The 25361-nt window shown below is 44.3% G+C and overlaps 1 protein-coding gene across 1 annotated transcript in view; it reads right to left on the reverse strand.

Annotated features, from left to right (window-relative positions):
* Positions 1-25361, reverse strand: part of SH2D4A (SH2 domain containing 4A) — a 169701-nt gene that overhangs the window by 116490 nt on the left and 27850 nt on the right. The window contains exon 2 of the mRNA XM_068271152.1: positions 12560-12924. Coding sequence (XP_068127253.1) covers positions 12560-12737 — 178 coding nt within the window. The 5' untranslated portion in view covers positions 12738-12924. The remainder of the gene's footprint in view (positions 1-12559; positions 12925-25361) is intronic.

Genomic DNA, 25361 nt, shown 5'->3' on the forward strand with positions numbered 1-25361 from the left:
GAGCCAGAGCTAGGACGTTGTGACCACATATTTACCGGCCCTCTAGCAGTAGCCATGGCAGTATGCTTCAATCTGACAATGAACTTTAGTAAACTGGACTGACGTTGAGAAAAGTAGTTTTATAAGACATTTCAGCAGTAGTAGCACTTGTATGAGATGTTTAGATTCTATTATTGGCAAAAGTATGACACCTACATATTTTATTGTTAGGATCACCATGCCTAAAATCTAACAGCCAATATTTTAATTATAAGAAAAAACACTAAAGTATGTTTTTAAAGAGAACCCGAGGCAGAATTTTTAAATCTTAATAGGACCCAGAGGCATGTCATGTGCACAATGCGTTCTATCGTGGCTGCTAGTGCCCCCTTTCTGGGTCGCGGCTTCGCTTCTGATTGGAGGAAAATAGCAGAGGCGTGGAGCAGCGGGGGGAGCCTGTAATGGAGGTGGCAATGCGGAGGACGCTGATTGACAAGCCTTAGGTAAACAGAATGGCTAGCGACAAGCAGATTGGCGATATTTTCAGGGGAGACAGCAGAGCACAGGGAAGGGGCAAATGCAGGATTTTTAAGGGGAGGATTCCTGAAAGGTCCAGAAGCATTTATGTCCCCAAGTGCTTCCGAATACAGGTGGCTCCATACTGTCCATGCACAAAAGTGCGCTGGCGTATTACGGAGCTGCCTATCTTTGAAAGTACTCAAGGACACAAATGTTTCTGAGGGCTTCTGAAAGCAGCAAATTTGAACGGGGGACAGCGCTGGAACGACTCCTCAAGAGAGGAACGGGAGATAGACTTAGTTTGGACAATTCAGTGGAATATGCCATAGTGTCACATAGCGCAAGCAATAGCCATATGATGCAGGGATTTATGCATCTTCGGTAGATGTCAGCGATATATAAATACTAAATAATAATCATAACATTAGCATCTGTAAATAAGCTACATATCCATTCAGAGGATAGAAAAAAATGTCAAGTCTCACAAACCAATTCCAGTAGAAGGGTACACATATTGTCAGGATATAGATCAGTACATCAGTTCCAAGGCTTGAAAAGGGACAAAAGAATTTGGCACCAAAAGATCTGTTCCTCTGTAAAAGAAACAGCTAGTACCCAGTTTTTACAAAACTTTCAAAGTGATACAAAGGGCTCATTCACACTAGGCAATGCATGCATGAACGCAATTTCATACATGCATTGCAATGTGCTAAATCGCATAGGTCGGCAGCTTCCATTCTATTAAAAAAATGCATGACAACGCATACGTTATGTGCGATGATGTTACCGGCTAAGTTACAACGCAGCACACGGGAACGCAAACTGTAGTGTGAATGGTAACATGAAAGTCTATAGACTTTCATGCTACCTGCATTGCAGGCATTATGTGTGGTGCTGTCTGTCAGGACTCACCGCACATAGTGTGAATCAGCCCTAAAGCAATACCAATACCGACTGCCATCTAAATAGTATCTTCAGCAATGAATAGACAAACAAACCCTTGCAGTTGTGCTGGGCCTTTTAACACCTAACATTACAACACAGCATAGAAAGCAAACATATCTCCACATTTAATGTTCATATCAGAAGACACACTTTTTGTCACGAAGGTGCAATTCATGGCAGCACGGACACATCCAGCCAGCCCAAGGGGAAGGGAGTAAACAAGGGTGAATGAGGGAGAGAGGAGGAGTTAAGAGACTGAGATAGAGCAGAGAGTGTATCTGTATTGCAGTCCCACATCACACAGAGGCTACTTGCCTGTAATGTGTCGCCTGTCCCTGCCAACCTCTCACACAAGCTGCAGGCAACCCTCCTGAAGTTCAGGGTCTGTCAAAAACTTTTCAACCTGTGAAATACCTTATGTAGCTGTCCACATGCAGCATTTACAATGGTGAGAGAGAGCTGAGTTTTTCCCAAAACCCTCCAGGAGGAAAGCCTATGTATATTTACCAGCTTGCCCGTTTCAGCGATTTCAGGGAATTTTTTTTAAAGGTACAGGAGTCTCAAGGGGGTATTCCAGACATCAGTAATCCCCAGCTGAATGCGCCAGTGCAGGGGGCATTAGCAGCGGAAATAGAAGGACACAGAGGAATGTCCTTGTGCACATGACATGCCTCTGCATCCTATTAAGATTTAAAAATGCAGCCTTGGGTTCTCTTTAAGGTGCCTTAGGGACTCATATGTATTATTATTATTTCTTGGCAGTCAGACCCAATAGAGTGAAGAGGCTCAGAAGGCAGCACAAGTTTTCAAGAGATGAAAATAACGCACACATTAATCCAGCGGTTGCTGGTGCAGGATCCTCAGAAATCGTAATCCACAGAAAAGAAGTATGGATCCGCACAGAGACTTATGCAGGAACAGTGAAACCTTTATTGTCTCATCACACACATACAATTATCTGACCGTATGCTTACGATCGTTTCGGCCAGAGAGGTCCCCTTTGGCAAAGCTAGGGCAGACATACAGTCCTGAGCACAAGTTTTCCAGCCACAGGTAATGCAAATTATGTGCTGCGTGAAAATGGGCCAATTAAATGGCCTTCTGTAACGATTGTGGAATTCTCTCCGTGATCAGCGCACAGGGCGTGCGCTGATACTGCGGAAATCCTCCACAAGGGTATAATTTGAGGGAACCCAGCAAAAGGTGCAATGCACCTGTAGAGGGAAATTCCTGTCGGCAGGTGGAGCTGTGGAGTGCAGAGGAACAGCTCCTCTGCCCTGCCACAAACGCCAGACAGGAATTGTACGAAGGGAAGAAACGCAGGGCAAGATAGCCCTGAAAGAGAGAGATCAAAGCGACAGAGGGTATGTGTGTCCACCAAACTAGTCGCCACCCTGCGACGATGAACACACAACCATGAAGATAAAGTGAGAAGGCAATCGCCAGAGATGGCGATTGCTAACAGCGACACAAGACCGAATAAGCACAGATGAGGAATGTATGTATGTCCACCAATCTAGCCGCCAACCTGCGACGGTGAACACACAACAGAAGAAACCAAGTGAGAACGCAATCGCAAGAGAAGCGATTGCGGAAGAGAATGAGCACAGGGACAGAATGTATGTATGTGCCCCAATCTAGTCGCCAACCCGCGACGGTGCACATACAACAGCAGATATGAAGCAGGAACACAATCGCGAGTGAGGCGATTGCCAGAGGTGACACAAGGCTACAGCAAGGCAGAGCACGAGAGTAGCAAAGGCACAGCAAATCATACAATGAGAAGATAAGGAAAATAACAAACGCTAACTGAACCCGAACACCGCACTCATTCGCAACAGTGCACGCGTTTATGCGTGGTCTCCGCATGTTAAGCACAACAGAGACAAGCACGCCTAACTAACCACAGACAGACAAACATAAAACAGAGGACGCGAGCGCTTGCTTAACAGTTACCTCACCGAGCCTCCAGCAAGCGTTCGTAGCAGACAAGACAGATACACGAAAACAGGAATAAGTGAGAGATATGATCCACTGCTCTTTCCGCCAGAGCGAGTGCGATCCAAGTATAGAAACAGAGCGAGCTGGATCCACTGCTCTTTCCGCCAGAGCAAGTGCGATCCAAGTACAGCAAGAGAGATGGAGATCAGACGGATCCACAGCACTAGCGCAAGGCGAGTGCGATCCAGACAAGACAGATCAGATGAGATAGCTGGTAGCAACCGCTGCTCCAGCTATACTCCAAGAACAAAGATCAGAACGACTTCCTGTCGCCCACCGCTGGGACAGGACAATCGCAACAGACTAACAGACAGATAAGCAATCCTAACTGCACTAGGGAACCTGCCTAGTGCAGTCCCAGGAATTACTCTAAGCTAATCTTTAAACAAAGAGCAAGGCTGACACTCCAGGAGTGTTTCACAGGACCAACCCTTATGACCAGCCCAGGTCTGTGATATCACATGGTATATATAGAGCAAGCCTACAAAGGATGTGGCTAGGCAATCTGCATGACAAACGTATGCAAATTCCTCAGCAGCAAGCTGCAAAACTGACAAAAGGTCTCTCTTCCAGAGACCTGCAGAATGCAGACCTGAACAGTGGTCAAAAAGCTGCCTGCCTGTGCAGGCAGCCGAGCGGATCCTCACACCTTCCTGTTGATTTGGATTGGCCGAATTCCAAGCAGCTTACTATTTGTATTGAGTTGGCATCTCATTGACCATCTCTTGTCCTCGCAAAAAGACTTAAAGTGAGGCAAGTAGGAAGGGAAATCATAGTAAAAAGGAAATGTGTATCAATTTGTCTCTTCTTTATACTGTAAAAAAAGGCTTTGTTATGTGCTATCTTTATACTTGTTTGGATGATTTCACAATCTACTTCCTGTCCACGTGACAACGATTAGCATAACATAATTCTTAACAGGGAAATGGATGAAAGTAAAACTTGCCAGCTTCTAACCTTTTCTTTGTCTATGCAAAATGACAGTTAATACTTTACAAACAAACCACTATTCCATACAAAACAGCAGTATCTAGTTCTAAAATATTTGCTAATTTACATACATCACTGGGTGTAAGTGACTCCCACCATGTGACTGAACCACAATGTACTCATTTTCTACACAAAAATGTTTACAAACCTTTCATAATGACACACATTACAGTATGCAAGTTGGAAGCAGTATGTATGTCATCTACAGGCTGCCCAGCAACTACTACTGTACAAACATACTCACACAGAAGTGACTGTCAAACCTGTTACATCACTAATTTAACTGTGTTCTCTTCATTTAGAGTAGAATCTTGATGTTAAAGAGGAACTCCAGTGAAGATAATGTATTAAAAAAGTGCTTTATTTTTACAATGTTTATGTATAAATGAATAAGTCAGTGTTTGCCCATTGTAAAATCTTTCCTCTCCCTTATTTACATTGTGACATTTATCACATGGTGACATTTTTACTGCTGGCAGGTGAGGTCAGTGGAAGGAGATGCTGCTTGTTTTTTTGGCAGTTGTAAACAGCTGTTATTTCCCACAATGCAATAAGGCTCCCACAGTGTGACGTCAGAACCATGACAGAACCATCCCACAACATCAGCCATTCAGAGCCCCCTAATGATCCGTTTGTGAAAAGGAAAAGTTTTCTCATGGGAACGGTGATATTAGCTACTGATTGGGATGAAATTAAATACTTGGTTACGGTTTCTCTTTAAATCCTGTTTATTGTATACTGTACTTATACTGAGCAGGGAGGGGGAGAAAAGTAGATGGCTTCTCACAGTGGCAGACTGCAACAGCCATCAGTTAAATAAATCCCAGACAGGCCATGGTTATCGCCTGAACTTGGTGATTGCAGAGGATGGGGCATACCACAGTACTGTACAGTCATCTGATTGTCACCCAAATCAAAGAGGCAATTGCCTAATGCCTGTGCAATGCTTCAAGTCACAGAAACAATGAAGTCATTCTGGCTAGAAGGTAATAATATGTAAACATGTTTAGAAAATGAATGAAACAATGTCTAAGAAAAATCCCAGGACTCTTCAATACTAAACTCTAAAAGCATTTTGGAAATGTATGAAACATTTTTTTTTAATAACCACAGGTTTTTTTTTACAGAATAATAATGCTGACAGCAAGTATATCACAAAAGCAAAGTAGAATGTACCGTAGCAAAAAGGTGACAAATCTCAAGGAAGGAAACTTGAAAGATCTGTATAAACAATGATTTAAAAGGATATGGTATATCCTGTAGACATTTTAGTACTTTGACATTATGCATTATGCAAGTGTATATCATGAGACTGTGCACCACTATGAAATAATGCTCATTCTTATTTTTACTATTACTATTTTTATTTCTCTATTTTCAAGGTTATTAGAGAGCTGTAAATGCTGCCATAGCTAGCCCCATTCTACAAATGATAATATCCTTGCTCTAGTACTAATCCGCTAACTAGAAAACATTATCATACACACTAATGTATATTTTGAAACTTTATCAGACAAGTTTGATTAAACGCTTCTGGATGGTGGTGATTTAGGCCCCGTTTGCAGGTCTGACATGTATTGCACATGTATGTGATGGAATAATAAACTCGGCACTGGTTGTTCCTGAAGCCTGTGTGCGGTCTTCTTCTTCAAAAATTTACTGTTGTACAGCCTGGAAGTCCAGCACCAGCACAAACACGCACTGGAGTGCGGTCCTTCCTCTACAGTTTACATCTAAGCGCCTAGCCCATGTATTCCTATGGCAGTGTTCTCACTGCCGCGATCGCAGGCGTTTTGCGATTAGCGATAATCGCAAACGCGTTACCTGCAGTGTTTTGGCAGCGATTCTGGAACAATCGCAATTAGTATGTATAGAACTGCTAATCACGATCACTCCCAAAACGCTACTTTGTCCAGTGATTTTGCAGCTATAATTGTGGAAAAATCACTCAGACCACAGATTCTGCAGCTCTGAAGTCAATGATTTTCATTCTCATCATTCCTTTCACTATCACATTAAAAGGTGTGCAGTCAAACTGAAAGATCGTGAGTAAGAAACTAATTTACTGTGTGAGCACCACTAGAGACTGAGTAAGGTTTACAGGATTTATGCCCTGTGTGATAAGAATGGCAGTACCTGTTGGGAAGACCAAATGCTCCATGTGAAGAAACATTTTAAAATAAGTAAAGTTATAAAGTGAGGTGATGCACAGCCAAGGGCATTGAATTAAAAGGCAGAACTGAAATAAGACCGGTTTTTAAGTGTACATTTTAGGCACTCACACCTCTGGAATCATCAGCAGGGAGTGTAAGTTATTTATATAGCAACTGGTATAACCTGATATAGTTAGGTGGAGAAGTGAAATTAGGTTTATTGTGCAGCAGCATTTTTTGAAAACAACTCTAGCGCACATTGTGACTTTAACAAAAGAGATCTCCACACTGGTGGAACTGGTGACCACTGAAAAAGATGGCAGTTTTATAAGGCTGTATGCACTCTTGTTATACAGATCACAGATTTCCAGAGAAAGAAGCTCTTTGCAACCTCTTGTTCTTAAAGGGAACCTGAAGTGAGAAGATATAGAGGCTGCCATATGGATCTTCTTTTAAACAATACCAGTTGCCCGGAAGTACTGCTTTCTCTTTCTGGCATCAGAAGTGTTTGAATCACTCACAAAAAAACAAGCATGTCGCTAGAATGACACACCAAAAACAAGCAGACTAGGGTCGGAAAATCTAAGCTGCATGCTTGTTCAGGGCATATAGCTATAATTATTAGAAGCAGAGGATCAGCAGGCCAGGCAGGAAATGTGCAAAGTTTAAAATGAAATAAATATGTTCAACTCCATATCCCTCACTTCAGATTCCTTTTAAAAAATAACAGTTGCCTGCATCCTGCTGATCTTTCATGCATCGGTAATGTCTGAATCACCCACCTGAAACAAGCATGTGGCTAATCCAGTCAGACTTTAGTCAGAGCACCTAATCTGCATGCTTGTTCAGGGTATATAACTCAACGTATTAAAGGCAGAGGATCAGCAGGACAGCCAGGCAGTCAGCATTGTTTAAAGTGAAATAAATGTCAGCTACCATATCCATCTCACTTCAGGTGTCCTTTAAAGCCGACTTCCAGGTACACAGTTAAAATAAGAATGTGTTTCTTGTAGTGTTCAGGGAAGGGAAAGATGGTGATAAATGCTATACTCAGCCGCATAAGGGTAACATGAGATTGAAAACTGCTGGCATGTTTCAAGCTTTAAAAAGTCTCATACTACAGTCCATGTTTAATAAAATTGTTTTGTCAGAATGCAACATGTATGGCCACTAAAACTCAGTCTGTAATTTGCTTAGTACTGCTCTCTCATAGGAACTAATACACATGGGGGTATTTCCCTGGATATGTGACAGCATGCCCAGTTATGGCTGCCAACATGCAAAATGCCCCCTGGCTAGCTAGTAGCATGTCTATGGTGAATGATGCAGCGCAGAAACTTGTGCCAACAAATTCTGGGATGGACTGTGAACTTCTGCTTATAAATCTGCTCTGTAGGTCTGAATAATTGTTTGGCACAGATTTTATAATGTGGAATCCAGGCTGTTGCCGGCTGATTTAATCGTTCTGCTTTCAGTTTACAAGACGGTTAGTAAGTAAATCACATGCCAGCAGATATGTTGGAGATATGTGGCAATCATTCAGCTGTGTCAGAATTCCCAGAAGGCTCATGGTGACCCAGAACCACCAGGAAAGTATAAGGGGCTGAAGGAGACCGAAAAGTCCTCTAATTAAAAAGCAATGCTAAATATAATTTGCCTTCTTAAAACAGAAGGTATTTGCAATAATTCAGCTTTAACAGGAACAATCATATCTTTTCTTTTGAGTGCTACTTGTATTGCCCTTCCCCTGTGCCATCTCCTTAGTTTCAAAGGGGTTTGGCTTTAGATAGGGGTGACAGAGGTGGGTGTTTGCCAGTCTGTGGAGTATGGCTGGCGAGCAGCTAGTTCACAAAGCGCTCTTCTTGCAGGACAAGTATATGTGTTTTTGTTTTTTAATTGAATATTATAGTGCAATAAAAATGTAATACTTTACAATAATTGACCAGATTAATGTTGTATACATGATTGGTTGGTGGTGCAGCTCTTGTAGTCTGTTTCCTGCAGTGGAACTATATTGGAATATGTACTCTTGCAATATCCTAGTTTGTAGGATAGCTGTCCAACAGCACCCCTCTGCAGACTGCTACCACCGTCATCTTTAAATGCACATTTATTGGCGAAGTGAGAAAACAAAGCAGTTCAACATAATACAGGTACTGTGCCAGATTTTTCTGTTCTCCTGAACTGTAATGTACTGGGCTGTGAAAACCTCATACTTTCTGTAGGGGGCACACACACTATGCACATTGCTGCATGTGTACCCACTGGCCAAACAATTGTACGGTAATGTTCACATCTCTGCATTGCAATGGACTATGTTAACCACACGCTTTCTACAGTGAATTTCTGGATAAAGAGCGCAATAATGAGCAGGTTACCATAGCAATTCTATATGTTATAAAAAGCAACAAATTACAAATATCTTGCCTACTCTATCATTATGTGTACACAAGCATCTTAAAGGAAACCTCAGGGGATTTAAAGAACATGAGATTTACTTACCTAGGGCTTCCTCCAGCCCCTGGAAGGCTATGTGTGCCTTGCTGGAGCTCCGCTCCAAGTCGGTCTCCCGGATTCCGGTCCGTAGCAGCCGACGACCTGGCGTGATCGGCAGTTACTGTGCATGTGTAAGCGCGCTGCTCTGCGCGTTCCCATTGCCGGTAGTAGCTTCCGTCGCCTGTACTCCTGCTCCTCTGCAGAACACTCTCGTTGACTGGAGCACGACGTGAGAAGCGAAGCCACGCACTCACATATGCGCAGTAGCCCCCGACCTCACAAGGTCGCCGACTGCTACAGTGGGGACCCCAGGAGGCCAGCTTAGAGTGGAGCTGCGACGAGGGACACATAGCCTTCCAGGAGCTAGAAGAAGCCCCAGGTAAGTTCTTTAAATGTCCTGATGTTTCCTTTAAATAATATTCTATATTGCATGGAATGTCTCCATAAAGCCTACAACCTCAATTTAGATTGAGGTTTTTAAATTTAAAAAACCTACTACAAAGAACAGCAAATAGTTTTTGCAGCGCATCACTGGAGTAATTTCCTTCCATAGTTTTTGTTTTTACAGTCTATTGTTTTTTCCTGAACTCTGACAGTCATAACAGACACTCTGAATACTTCCATGAACAAACGGGAAAAAAGCTTGTTTTTAGCGAACTGCATTTTAACACTTTGCATCCGGATCTGCTTTCCCCTTAAGGGCTCGTTTCCACTGTTGCGACGCGATTTCGCCGGCATTCCGACGCTTGTAAAAACGCATGCGGATGCGTTTCCGCATGCGTTTTTACCCGCGATTTCGCGTGCGATTTCGCATGGCAGGGTGCCATGCGAAATTAACCATGACACTGCCAGGGCAAAATAACATTGAAAAAGGTGCGAAATCGCGGGTAAAAATGCATGTAACAAACGCATGCGTTTTTACTATTAAATACATTAGCGGCGATTCGCACGGATTCCCGACGCAGGCAAATTCTGTGGGTCCCGTCGTGCAGATTTGGCCCGCCGCCAAATCGCTCCCGCACGCCGCACATGTGGAAACAGCCCCGGCCACTTCAGTGTAACAAGCGAATCCGCATCTCGTCGCCGCATGCGGATTCGCTATGGTGGAAAAGAGCCCTAACAGTTTTGATATTTTCCCAGAACAGTTTTGATGTTTTTAGCTATGCCCCTATTTAATCAGCAATTACTTTTTTGCTACTTGACACCTGGGTTGATTGATTGATTACTTCCTCCCAGTATAGATAGCCAGTTGTGCCCCTTTATTAGCCCCTCCTATAGATAGTCAGATGCACCACCCCTCAGTATAGATGGCCCTTTGATGTATATGCAGAGCCTCTGTTTGGGTTCAAGGTGCGTTTGTAGTCTCTGGGGGGGCTCAGCGCATCTCTGAGCTGAGGCCATTCAGAGGCGGCCTGGTGATGCGCTGATCCCACTTTTTCTGCGCAATTCTTAATTTTACTGGTAGCGCGCCCAGGCTATGCATATGCATAGGTAGGATTTAGTTAGTGTTAGGTCCCCTCCCATGGAGGAAAGACTTCTTCGACAGTGGGAGGGACGAGTACCTAACAAATTGCATGCAAGCTTGTTAGTGGAAACTAACATCCTCCAAGTGGTAGACAGGTTGTATGTGTGCTCATTGTGTATTTGTATCCCATGAGTGGGGTCTGTACTTTTTTGCAGGTAAGCATTCATCTGTTTTTAAGTAGCGCTGTTCATTTCTTTGCTATGTTTGATTTAATTCTGGTCAGCTGCTCCCACTTGTTAGTTTTTCTTTGGTGTATATGCAGAGCCTCTGTTTGGGTTCAAGGTGCGTTTGTAGTCTCTGGGGGGGCTCAGCGCATCTCTGAGCTGAGGCCATTCAGAGGCGGCCTGGTGATGCGCTGATCCCACTTTTTCTGCGCAATTCTAAATTTTACTGGTAGCGCGCCCAGGCTATGCATATGCATAGGTAGGATTTAGTTAGTGTTAGGTCCCCTCCCATGGAGGAAAGACTTCTTCGACAGTGGGAGGGACGAGTACCTAACAAATTGCATGCAAGCTTGTTAGTGGAAACTAACATCCTCCAAGTGGTAGACAGGTTGTATGTGTGCTCATTGTGTATTTGTATCCCATGAGTGGGGTCTGCACTTTTTTGCAGGTAAGCATTCATCTGTTTTTAAGTAGCGCTGTTCATTTCTTTGCTGTGCCCATAGATAGCCAAGTGTTCCCCCTTAAGGTAGCCAGATGTGCTCTCATATTAGGTCCCCCCCTCCCCATTCAAAGATCGGTGTGCATGGAGAAGTACTCTAAGTATCTCTTACATGTCCTATTCCAGCAGCGATCACAGTACCCTCTGTGCACTATCACTGTCAGCCTCACTATGCTGAATGGATCAGGTCCCGGCTTGAAAGAGATGAACCAGCTGGGACCCGTTTCATAAGGCATAGTGAGGCTTACAGCGTTAGTGCTCAGAGGGGACAGCGATCACTGCTGAAACAGGACAGGTGAGAGATACTTCAAATATTCATCCTGGCTGCCCGATCATAGAAATGGGGGGGGGGTTATTTGGGATCAAGCGGGGGGTGGGGGATATTGGACCCCAGGGAGGTGATCCCTAATAAATTAGTGTAGTTGGGGGAGGGGGGATAATGAGCACAGGCACGACTTATATTCACATTGTTGCATTTTCAAGGGGGTTCTGCCACAACATGAATATACTGTGGCTGGGTAACAAAGAGGTATTAAAAGTATGACATAGGATAACCTTGCCACTTCTTACCCAAACTTTGTATGGATAAATAATGGCCCTAAAAATTGAATGACTAATATAGTATCTAAAATTGACTTAGGGAACCCTGAACTAAATTTGAATGAATGCAGTTTATTATATCATGGCTATATCAGAGGACTGTTATCTGTTGCAAATAACTAGAAACCTAGAAGAGAAATCCTGTAGTATTGTGTACACCACAGTATAGCACATGACATACTGTTATCATAAAGGCAAAGTATTAGGCTGGGAGCACACTGATCAGAATTGAGCATGTGTTGCATGCAGCAAAATGTGCACTGCTGCAATGGCCAATGATTTGAATGGCCTGCTTAGGAATTGCACATGTGCATTTTGTGGTCATAGTGTTTGCCCAGCTGTAACTATGGCACGATTCACAGCTCCAAGGTCTCCTGGCATCCTATGTTTGCATAGAAACTGCCAAACCCCATCAATGTTTGATCAATAAAATCACTGAAAATCCACTAACAAATCTAAAATCCCCATGCGATCATTACCTACATTATATGTCCACCCACCCATCTTCCAGGTGTCTGCTTGTGACAGCCATCCCCAGGCTCCCCCTACAGACACATATTTCCTAGTCTGAATAACAAGTTACAAAATGACTTATGTAGAACTGAAATGATTTTGCGTTTTTTTCTTTATTTAAATATAATTTTCATGTACTTGAAAGCGTGAAAATGTTTGAAACCAGCAAGCCTACCTTTATTTGTTTTGATGGGCTTCTGTGGCTCATTCTGTTCATATTTGGCCTCTCTTTCTTTCCATTTTCGTATCTGTTCTTCCCTCATTTTGAAGAACAAAATCTGCTTCTGCTCCTCACTAAGTTCTGCCAAAAGTTCAGGGTCAATATACATGTCCGCTAATATCTGCTTCAGCATGGCTGTGGCTTATTATAGCAGCTCTAAGATGAAATCCTTGGGATTCACACGCTTGGCAGTGGGGATTCAGCAGCAATCTTTGCAAAATACAAGAAAATTATCCTAATAACAGGGTTCCGGAGACTCAGTATTGAAGTATATGAGACAACGGTGCAACATCCATTCCATTCTGTTTATATGTTCATTTCTGAAAAAGAAAACAGGAGTTACAAAAATTAAACTGGAGAATTCATACATGTAATCGCAACTTGAAGAGCTACCAAAAGGTAATCACAGGAAAAAAATCATCCTTTCTATCACAAGAGATTGCAAATGCAGTTAACAAACCAGCCCAACTGTTCTGCACAGTGGAAAAACTCTGCAACCCAGCATGTCAAAAACTTAATATCGAGTCTTCAAAGGACCTCTGTGACCAATTTGCCCATTTCTTCACAGACAAAGTCTCCGCCATAAGGTCCGCCATCCAACTTACAGCATCTGAGCCTAATATAGCGCAGAAGACCACTAGCAGAGACAACGTAACACCTTGGTCAAACTTCAAAGAAATTGATGAAGAAGTCACATCAAGCATCCTCCTTCACGTCCGCCTAACTACCTGTGACCTGGATCCTGGCCCAACACAGTTCATGTTGAACTGCCCCGACCTGTTCGTACCGGTATTCCTCAAAATTGTTAACTGTTTCTTACAATCAGGGATATTTCCTGCTTTACTGAAGGAAGCAATCATCAGGCCTCTCCTCAAAAAACCCTCCCTGGACCCAGATGCAATGACCAGCTACAGACCTGTCTCTAACCTCCCCTTTCTGGGCAAGCTAATTGAAAAAGCTGTATACCTCCAGCTAGAAGCCAGAATCCTACAAAATAACAGTTATGACCCATTCCAGTCTGGCTTCAGGAAACACCACAGCACTGAAACTGCCCTCATCCAAATATGCAACCACCTGCTCATGGCAAGAGACAGAGGAGAGTGCTCGATCCTCATACTGCTCGACCTTTCTGCAGCCTTTGACACAGTTGACCATGACATCTTGATAAACAGGCTACAGGAATACTGCGGCATTGATGGCATAGTACTTCAGTGGTTCCAATCCTTCTTGAGTGGCAGAACCCACAAAGTGTCTATGGGGCCCTTCCTGTCCACCTCTGTAACACTTAAGTATGGGGTGCCCCAGGGCTCAATCCTCTCTCCCCTGCTTTTCACGATTTACATGCTACCGTTGGGAAAACTAATCCAAAAACATGGCCTGACATACCACTGCTATGCAGACGACACCCAACTATATCTTTCCTTCAAGCCTGGTGTGACAGACCCAACTCTAACTATAAACGCCTGCTTACGTGAACTACAGCAATGGATGAATGACAACTGGCTGAAACTAAATGCAGACAAAACTGAAGTCCTTCTGATTGGAGGGCAGAGCATGATAACAAAACAACTTAACTTGCAGTCTTCACCACTGGGAATAGGAGGCTCGGATCTACGCAGCTCTGATCATGTGCGTAGCCTGGGAGTTCTAATTGATGGGGATTTAAACTTCAGAACTCAAATCTCTGCTGTGGTGAAATCATCCTATTTTCACCTGAAGAACATTGCAAAAATCAAGCACCTTATCCCCCCAGAAGATCTGCCAACCTTAGTCCACGCCTTCATCACATCCCGACTGGACTACTGCAATGCTCTATACACTGGCCTTCCAAAAAAGGCCTTGTACCGCCTACAGCTGATACAGAATACTGCTGCCAGACTGCTAACCAACCAACCCCGTCACTGCCACATAACGCCAGTCCTGCATTCCCTTCACTGGCTACCTATAGAATGGAGGGTCCTATTCAAGATCGGCCTACTGACATTTAAATCCCTGAATAATCTAGGCCCTGGATACATGAAAGATATGTTACAGCTGCGTAGCAATCCCCGCATTCTCAGATCCACAGGTTCTAATAATCTAGTCATACCCAGAGTCCACTTGGAAACTTTTGGTCCCAGAGCCTTCTGTCATGCTGCCCCTACGTTTTGGAACTCCTTACCTCAACAGATCAGGACAGCCCCATCCCTGGACATGTTTAAATCCAGACTGAAAACCCACCTGTTCAGTCTGGCATTTGCAGAAATATAACTTTTGTTGTGTGAATACTTCATCCTACTAATCACTGAATCTGAGAGAGCATAAGCGCTTTGAGTCCTATGGGAGAAAAGCGCTATAGAAATGTTATTGTATTGTATTGTATTGTAACATAACACCATATATCACATAGGAATGTCTACAGTTTGGGAAACCAGTGGATAGGTACTGTAGCCATCATTCTCTTAAATGACCTCTGTCGTGAAAATCTTAAAATGTAAAATATATGTAAACTTATACAAATAAGAAGTGTGTTTCTTCCAGAGTAAAATGAGCCATAAATTACTTTTCTCCTATGTTGCGGTCACTTACAATAGGTAGTAGAAATCTGACAGAACCGACAGGTTTTGGACTACCCCATCTCCTCATGGGGAGTTCACAGGGATTTCTATATTTTCAAAATGCACTTAGTGTATGGCAGTTGCTCCATTCAACTGCCAAAAAAATGTCTGGTGAGCAGGGAGGCTGGTCAGCATCTTTGTATAAATCTTTTTCAGGGAGTGTCTTTAAGAATAAAGGCCATGTGGAGAATACCCTATAGAGAGATGAATAAAACCCAAAACCTGTCAGTAATGTCAGATTTCTACTACTTACTGTAAATTCCAGCAACATAGGAGAGACATAGTTCCTGTTCCTGCAAAATCTTGTGGACTGTGATTGGAGATCTGAAGCACGTTTGCTGGTCTGTGCTGGGTCAGCCATTATAAGCCACATGCGTGTTTGCTGGTTCATACACAATCAGCCTATGAAATCAGTGAGCACAATCTGGTTTTAAACTGATTGATGGTTTATGTCACAGGTGTCGAACTCAAGGCCTGGAGGGCCAGATCCATGCCAGCGTTTAGCATGGACTGAGAAAGAACTGAATTTGTTCTACCTGATGGAACACACCTTTCCCGATTCAGACCCATCAATTCATTTGAGCTGTATTAAAAATGTGTGAGGACCTCGGCCCTCGAAGGATCGGTTTGACATACCTGGTTTATGTGATGCCTTATGGACATTGGAAGGTCCTGCAAGGAATGTTTGTTTACACATTGGAAAAAGACTTTATGCTCATTTAATATTATGCATTAATTGACTGTTGAAATCCTTGGTATTACATTTGTCTTGGAGGGGAGCATTCCCTATTGGAAATAGCGACCCAGGAACCGTTTCTTTTTTTTTTCTGTTGATTTGTTTTGGTACTTAAAAAGCTTATGTAAAGCACATGTGATATTGTAGGAGGAGCACATTGTTTTTGGCAGATTTTTTTGATGTTAAACTGGTGGCGGTAAGGAGCACCTTCTGACCACTAATAGTATAGCTGCTAGACACTAAGGCATGAGGTTACATGAGTCCTATTCATCAGTTCATAAAAGCAGGGTACCAACATTCTCTGCTACTCAGTAACCATCAATTCCATAAAAACATACAGAAGATGCCAATTCTACCAGATGTTCACAAACAGACCTGACTGCAAACCTGTAATTTTTTAGGCCTGCCATTTCTGGACACTTTCATTTTAGATTGTGGGTTACCTTAAATATCCTATAGGTTACTTCATTAAGATATATCAATGCAGAACATCATTACTTTAGAGAGAATGTTCTGTCTATGCTGAAATAAACACATCCCAGTTTAGCACACTGCAAATACAGAAGAGCAGAGGAAACTCAAGCAAAAACTGCAGTAACAACCAACGGCGACACATCAGATTTACGGATTTATCTCACACATTATGATCAGCCAACTGCATTATTATTATTATCATTTTTTTTTTTTGCAGTATTTGAAAATCAGACATATAAACCACCAACAGATTTTTAAAACGGAAATAATAGTATGCTTCGGTCAATTATAGTATGCTTCAGTGAACACTTAGTTTAAGACAGTTGACTTAACCTATTTTGGTTCCTGGACGTAGAAACTACGTCCAGGAACCATGCGTGCTACCGCGCGCTCCCGCGGCCGATCGCGCTCGTGCACGCGCCCTCCCGTCCTGCGGTTCGTTAGCCAGGCAATCAGTGAATCGGGCTATGGAGCCCGATCACTGATTCCTCTCCCCTGCTGAAAAAGCGACAGCTTCTCTCGGAAGCTTCGCTTTTTCTGGCTGTAACGTACCCCATGTGTCGCTCTAAACGTGTGTTACGCTTAGAGTGACGTCATGTAAACAAACTCATGGCCACCATCTTGTGGCCAAAAAGTAATACTACAACTAAAAGTAAAAAAAAAAATGAAAATCAACACACATTTACATTATAAACATATTGTTTACCTCCCACCCTCCCAAAACTACCCAGATAAAATGTTTAATATATAAAAAAAACAAAACATGTAAATAAAAAAAAAACATGTAAATATTTACCTAAGGGTCTAAACTTTTTAAATATCAATGTAAAGATGAAATATTTCTATATTTTTATTATTTTAAACTTGTAAATAGTGATAGATGCAAAACGTAAAAAATGCACCTTTATTTCCAAATAAAATATTGTCGCTATACATTGTGATAGGGACATAATTTTAACGGTGTAATAACCGGGACATATGGGCAAATACTAAATACTACTTTTAAAACTATAATGGCTGAAAACTGAGAAATAATCAATTTTTTTCTTATTCTTCCCGTTAAAATGCATTTACAGTAAAGTGGCTCTTAGCAAAATGTACCCCCCAAGAAAGCCTAATTGGTGGCGGAAAAAACAAGATATAGATCAGTTCATTGTGATAAGTAGTGATAAAGTTATAGGCTAATGAATGGGAGGTGAACATTTCTTAAGTGAAAACGACGGAACGCGAATGGGTTAATCTAAAACTGTCAAAAATAAACAATGGTTGTAACATCTAAACAGATGCTGTGCTTAATCACTTCACAACCCTGGAAATGATTACTTCTGCTTCAGCTCTTCCTGTTTGGCAGGTCATGTGATGGCTTATCCTACTATCTCAGCAGCCAACAAAATACTGAGTTTGCTCCACAGCTAGCTAAATCCTTGCAATGTACATTGCGCTCATATTTACATACCCTGGCAGAATTTGTGAGAGGTGTTCCATATGTTACGGAAAAGATGACTGATAAGGTAAAGGATATTTAATTTACTACATTTAATGGAATCCAAATTATATTATAAGGCATCAAAAAGAGCACGACCATTAAACAAAACATCAAAAGGAAAATTATTAGATGCTCCGTGTTCATAAGTTTGCATACCCTTAGGTCATGCCCCCTTAAAGAGAATCTGTACTCTAAAATTCTTACAATAAAAAGCATACCATTCCATTCATTATGTTCTCCTGGACCCCTCTGTGCTGTTTCTGCCACTCCCTGCTGCTATCCTGGCTTGTAATTGCCAGTTTTAGGCAGTGTTTACAAACAAAAGACATGGCCTCTAACCAGCATGTGATAGGCTGAGAGTAGCTCAGTCTGTGACTCACACAGAGCCTGCAGAGGGCGTGGAGAGGGTGTGTATAGCTTCTATCCTATCACAAGTAGGGCTGCACATTCCTGCCTGAGTGCCTCAGCCCGACAAAGCCGTCAGAGGAAAGATTAGATCATATAACAGAGATAATAAAGCCACTGTGCAACTAGGAAAGGCTGCAGTAATCCAGACCACATTAGATCAGGCATAGGAACTTATAGGATAGAAGAAATAAGGCTGAACATTTTGTTACAGAGTCTCTTTAAGCATCAATGATGGCATGTAGTCTTTTGTGGTAGTTGCAGGTGAGGCCCTTGATTTTATCAGGTAGTGGAGCTGTCCATTCTTCTTGATTAGATGCCTAAAGGTCCAGTAAATTCCTGGGCTGTCTTGCATGAACTACTCATATAAGGTATTCCCAAACTGACTCAATGTTAATGAGATTGAGACTGTGATGGCCTCTTCAGTACCTTACTTTTTTCTGCTGTAGCCACTGAATTGTTGATTTGGACTTGTGCTTTGGGTTATTGTAGTGTTGGAAGATCAAATTACTTCCCTCCTTTACTTTATGGCAACATTAAAGCCCACTCAGGCCCCAATCTACCTGGAGTTTGTATTTTCTCCATGTGTCTCTGTAAGTTTCCTCTGGGCACTCTAATTTCCTCCCACATCCCAAAAACATACAGATAAGTTAATTGGCTTCCCTCTAAAATTGGCTCTAGACTACGATGGACATACGACTATGGTAGGGATTAGATTGAGCCCCTCTGAGGGACAGTTAGTGACAAGGCTATATACTCTGTAAAGTTATGCCGAAGATGTTGGCACTATATAAATACTAAGGCCTCGTTCATATATTCTGCGTTTGGTGTGCTTGGGAAACGCATCAGAAAACGCATGGACAAAACGCGTACATTTGTACGCGTTTGTATGCGGTTTTTAAATGCGTTTGTGTGCGTCTTTATTTAGTATGTGTTTTTGGACACCTGGACATTTCTCAATAAAGGTGTGTTAAAAAAAATTTGTTTTTTTCTTTTCTTGATGTCACTTCCTTTCTGTGTGGGTTTTGTAGGAAGTGTGAAGGTGATAGGAGTGTGAGAGATGTCGGCTTCACCCCTCACTCTCCCAGAGGCTGCTGCGCTGCGTCCTCTGCGCTTCCTGGTCGCCATCTTGAGAGAGAAAGGAAGAGGAAGTGAGTCACGTTGTCCATCCCCAAACGCATCGCCAAATACGCATAAAAAAACGCATGGTCATGCGGCCATCTGCGTTTCAATTGACTTTCATTGCTATGCGTTTGTTCGCGTTCCGCACACATATGCATGCATCTATGCGTTTCAAAAACGCGTACGTTGGAAACGCATAGATGTGAACGAGACGCATAGCAATGCATTGTTTTTGCCCTGCACTAAAAAAACGCACACATCCGCAGTGGGAAAAAACGTACAGCACCGCATTTGATGTGAACGAGGCCTAAAATAATAAAACTAATAGTTTTCTATTGCTAATGCTGTGTGTACAATATGGTCAAAGCTTTTTTTTTGATTATTTAATTTTTTTGTAATTTGGTTCCTCTTTAATAACATAGTTAATGGCAACATGGTATAAAAAAAACACACAGAACACCAAATGGTTTCTTCTAAGTATTTCTAAACTTTTTCTGGAGACAAACGTATTTTTGTAATAATATGGGCAGGGTGTATTTTTCTTCTCATTCCATTGGGGTGGGATGGTTTTGCACAAATGTGTAAATATGTAAAGAATTTTACTCTTTAGCCTTACTTATCTGCCCGTATGTTGCATTCTGGGAGGGGAATGGAAAAGAATTAGGCCCCGTTCACACTTGCGGTTTTGTAAAAACCGGAACGGATGTCCGGACCTCACCGGATCCAGACCGGACCTGATCCGTACGGTTCCTATCCGGATCCGGTCCGGATCAGAGGCGTAGCTAGGGTTGTGAACGCCCGGGGACATGGACAGTTTTTGCGCCCCCCCCCCCCGAAGAAAATGGGTGTGGTCACAGATGCCACCATGTAGATAGCCAGAGAGTCCATTTAGGTAGCCAGAGATCACCCTCCCTTTAGGGAGACAGAGAGTTAGTTATTTTGGTTGAAAAAAAAAGCATAAAGTTCAACCAGAAATTAAAGTACAACACTACCCTTCCCATCCCACCTCCTTTAGGTAGCTACAGAGATCCACCCTTTAGGTAGCTGCATAATTCCCCCCTTTAGGTAGCTGCAGAGCTCACCCCTTTAGGTAGCCAGAGTGTCCCTCTATATCCAGATAGTGGGCGTTGGGGGGAGAAAACACAGCAGGAGCTGTTACACTCACTTCACCTATCGAGTTGTAGCAGCTCAGAGGGAGATGTAATTAGATTGTGAGCTCTTCTGAGGACAACCAGTGACATGACTGTGTACTCTGTAAAGTGCTGCAGAAGATGTCAGTGCTATATAAATACATAATAATAATATGGTAGGACATTACACTATGACAGGATTAGACTGTGAGCTCTTCTGAGGACATTCAGTGACATGACTATGTACACAGCCAGGGCTGTGCATTTGCCCACGATTGGTCTAATGGGCAAGCCTTTGGAGGAGCACAACATAACGGACAAGGAGGAAACCCAGGGACCTGTAAAGCTACAACGGAATGCAAGAATCCCCAGGTAAGTAACAATTTTTCCCCCTGTCTCAGGTACACTTAGACCAGAAACCAGCTAGGAGCGACTTTCTGAGCGTTTTGCGATTTGAAAAAACTCTTGCTAATGTAATGCTATGGGTGTGATCCCACTTGAACGATGTGATTTTATAAAAATCCCCCATAGCATTGCATTAGCTAGAGCTTTTTCAAATCATTCCTAATGGGTTTCTGGCCTAATGCTGGGCATACACGGCTCGTTTTATATTATCCATCGAGCCGCTGATGGCTTGATTGATAATTACCGATGTGTCCAATCACCGCGCCGGATCGATACCGCGCTCGATCCCCGCGGGCGGACAATGGAAGAAACAAATCGCAGATAAGGAAGTGCCCACGGGGACGAGCGGGAATCGATCCACGCGCACGCGGGGACAAGCCGGTATCGAGCCATCGGCTAGATTCCGGCGCACAAACAAGCCGTGTATGCCCAGTATAAGGCTGTAGACACACTATGAGTGCTTTCTGAGTGCTTTTCTGACCATCAGAGCTTTCTGAGCTTTTTTTTTCTTTTTAAATGCTCCCATTAACTTGCATTAAAATTGCAGTGAAATTGCTGCGATCGCTATTTAAGAAATGGCAATCGTGGGTTCGTGGCAAGTTTCCTGCGATTTTAATGCAAGTCAATGGGAGCATTTTTTAAAAATGCTCAGAAAGCTCTAATGGTCAGCAAAGCACTCAGAAAGTGCTCATAGTGTGTCTACAGCCTTCAAAGGAAACCTGAGATAAAGTAAGTACAGTATTGCCCCCTGTAATCCATATGCTTGATCGCTTTCCTACTGATCCTCTCCGTTCTGCGCAGCGAAATGTGACTGGGCCAGTTGGGAAATTTACCGTGCCAAACTGCGGGAGAATGGCGATTTAATAGATGAACTACAGGGGGCTGGAGGAAGCTACTCGGCTGTGGCTACTGTACAGAGTAGAAGTGTGATCTCACAGGGTGTGGAGTGGACAGAGGCAGAGCAAGATTATTAGAGGGCCACAGCATGACAGCAGAGGGGACCCCAGTAAAAACAGAGGATGGGGACAGGTAAGAAGCCCCCCAGATATGGATACTTTCAGACTTGTTTAAAGGGGGGGGGGGAAACACAGTGAACAACATAATTTACTACTCACTGCCTGCAGCCTTTTTCTCCCCATCCGGCATCCACCACCACACACCATCAGACACCCTGGAGGCAATCGCTGTGCCGAGTGGAACACTTTTTTTCAGGGGGGAGGAAGAGGGTCTATCTGTGCGGCTCCTGCTGGGGTTCTCTTCCAAACATCAGACCCAGCGGCAGTCGCACCGCACGACCTCAGACCTCCCCATCCACTTTACTTCCCTGGCTGGGCTCACGGGGCTGGTTGACGTCACATAGCGGGCAAAGCGATGCCCCCAGTATAGGTTAGCTAGGTAGGTGCCCCCAGTATAGGTTAGCTAGGTAGGTGCCCCCAGTATAGGTTAGCTAGGTAGGTGCCCCAAGTATAGGTTAGCTAGGTAGGTGCCCCCAGTATAGGTTAGCTAGGTAGGTGCCCCCAGTATAGGTTAGCTAGGTAGGTGCCCCCAGTATAGCTTAGCTAGGTAGGTGTCCCCAGTATAGCTTAGCTAGGTAGGTGTCCCCAGTAGAGGTTAGCTAGGTAGGTGTCCCCAGTAGAGGTTAGCTAGGTAGGTGCCCCCAGTAGAGCTTAGCTAGGTAGGTGCCCCCAGTAGAGCTTAGCTAGGTAGGTGCCCCCAGTAGAGCTTAGCTAGGTAGGTGCCCCCAGTAGAGCTTAGCTAGGTAGGTGCCCCCAGTATACCATAGCTAGGTAGGTGTCTGCAGTATAGCTTAGCTAGGTAGGTGTCCGCAGTATAGCTTAGCAAGGTAGGTGCCCCCAGTATAGCTTAGTTAGGTAGGTGCCCCCAGTATAGCTTAGCTAGGTAGGTGCCCCCAGTATAGCTTAGTTAGGTAGGTGTCCCCAGTATAGCTTAGTTAGGTAGGTGTCCCCAGTATAGCTTAGCTAGGTAGGTGCCCCCAGTATAGCTTAGTTAGGTAGGTGCCCCCAGTATAGATTAGTTAGGTAGGTGTCCCCCAGTATAGGTTAGCTAGGTAGGTGCCCCCAGTATGGGTTAGCTAGGTAGGTGCCCCCCAGTATAGCTAGGTAGGTGTCCCCAGTATAGCTTAGCTAGGTAGGTGCCCCCAGTATACCATAGCTAGGTAGGTGTCTGCAGTATAGCTTAGCTAGGTAGGTGTCCGCAGTATAGCTTAGCAAGGTAGGTGCCCCCAGTATAGCTTAGTTAGGTAGGTGCCCCCAGTATAGCTTAGCTAGGTAGGTGCCCCCAGTATAGCTTAGTTAGGTAGGTGTCCCCAGTATAGCTTAGCTAGGTAGGTGCCCCCAGTATAGCTTAGTTAGGTAGGTGCCCCCAGTATAGATTAGTTAGGTAGGTGTCCCCCAGTATAGGTTAGCTAGGTAGGTGCCCCCAGTATAGGTTAGTTAGGTAGGTGCCCCCAGTAGAGGTTAGTTAGGTAGGTGCCCCCAGTAGAGGTTAGTTAGGTAGGTGCCCCCAGTAGAGGTTAGTTAGGTAGGTGCCCCCAGTATGGGTTAACTAGGTAGGTGCCCCCAGTATAGCTAGGTAGGTGCCGTCGATTATGGGGTGCTGCAGCAGGGGAAGAAATACTGTTCTTACCAGAACTGTCAGGCGATGTCCCCTGCTGCACGCATCTGCTCCTCCGTGCCCTCCGATCTGGTCCACGGTGTCCTCCGGTCCTCCTCTTCGTGTCCTCGGCTTCTTCCGTCTGCAGCGCCTCCTCGGTGTTCTGTGTCCTCCGACCAGGTCCACCGCTTTCTCCTGCCATCTGCATCTTTTCTCCAGGTCGCCAGCTCTTCTTTGACGTCACATAGCGGGCAAAGCGATGTGGCTGGCTGCTGCCCGCTGTCTTGGAAGCCGCTTCCGCTAGGATTCGGAACTAAATTCACTGGTGGCACTCGGGAGAGTCTGCATGCTGGATGCTGCAGACTTTCTTCAGCCTCAGACTGCCCCGCTCGCATCCGGCGGTGCTCCAAACTCGCAGCAGCGCACCCGACCTCGCTGTCCCTCCCTGCCTGGTCGGCTCCTCCTCACTCCTGTCACCCGGCCAGCAATGAATGGATTGGGCTGGCTCTCCTGCGCTCTGCGCACCCGATGCGTTCCACTGCTATGGACGCTGCGTTGGCCGGCGGTGCGGCGACGTGTGACGTCACTGACCAAATAAGGTGATCCCGGCCCGGCGAGCTAGTACTGAGGGGAAAAAAAAAGGACACACCGCACGGCTGGGCGCCCTTAGAGACCCAGCGCCCGGGGGCACCTGTCCTACCCCGATCCCCCCTAGCTCCACGCCTGGTCCGGATCAGGTCCGTTTGCATCCGTTTTCTGTGCGGTATGAACACGGTTGCGGTCCGGATCCGGTTTCTTAAAGAGATAACAACCTGTATAAATACCTGGGGTCTGGGAGGTCAGCAGAAGCTCTGGGGTCATTGTTGGAGACAGGTGGACGTGTGGAGACCATCCGTGGATACAGAGACTGCAGTTGGGACCATGGATCCAGTCATTTTTTACTCGTATTACCTGGGAATTCTCACCTACTACTATGTGGGGAGAAGGCGTGCTCCTCGCAGGAGATGGTGGGTGCACCCTCTACTAGCCAGGAGGCAGAGGAAGGGAGAGTTCCAGGCCCTCTACCGAGACCATAGAAAAAGCATAGGAAGTGGGGTAGAACGTCCGGTTTTTATAGCCAGTGTGTTGTGCGCTCTCCGTTTCTCATTGGTTTGTATTGGCCGGATGCAACAGTCAGGCTCCGCTCCGGATACGTCTGCCGGAGGAGCCGGACCAAAAAATAGCGCATGTTGGATCTTATGCCGGAGTCCGGATCCGGTCCGGCTCCGGTCCGGACGAAACGGACGCATGTGTACGGACGCATAGACTTTCATTGCTATGCCGTGCGTCCGTTCCGTCCGTTCTGCATGCGGTCCGGCTCCGGCACGGCGATTCCGGACGGCGACCGCTAATGTGAACCGGGCCTTAGGGCGTGAGTGAATTTAGAAGCCTGAGTGACTTTATAAAAGTAAGCATAACTTGAAATATATCTCAGTCAAAGAAGGGGGGAATTATAACTTGGAAGTCAATGATAGCGGGATGGACAGGATGGTTTATGTCAGCCACTGTTAGATTCCATTCTCCGAAGATGGTAAAACAATTGGATGAATTATAGTTAACAGATTATCCTTTTCAAATAGTGTCAGGTAGTTAAGACTGATTTCGTAAAGAGATATTGCTATCACAAATCGGTGAGCTATGCAGTGGTGACTTTCGTTTGGATTCTAGAGTATAACTTTTAAGAAAAAAAATAATAATAAAAGAGCCTCCCTCTACCATCTGAATTAGCAGCTGCAATTAGCTGCAGTAT

The sequence above is a fragment of the Hyperolius riggenbachi genome, chromosome 1 (genome assembly GCF_040937935.1).
Source record: "Hyperolius riggenbachi isolate aHypRig1 chromosome 1, aHypRig1.pri, whole genome shotgun sequence".
Classification (NCBI taxonomy): domain Eukaryota; kingdom Metazoa; phylum Chordata; class Amphibia; order Anura; family Hyperoliidae; genus Hyperolius; species Hyperolius riggenbachi.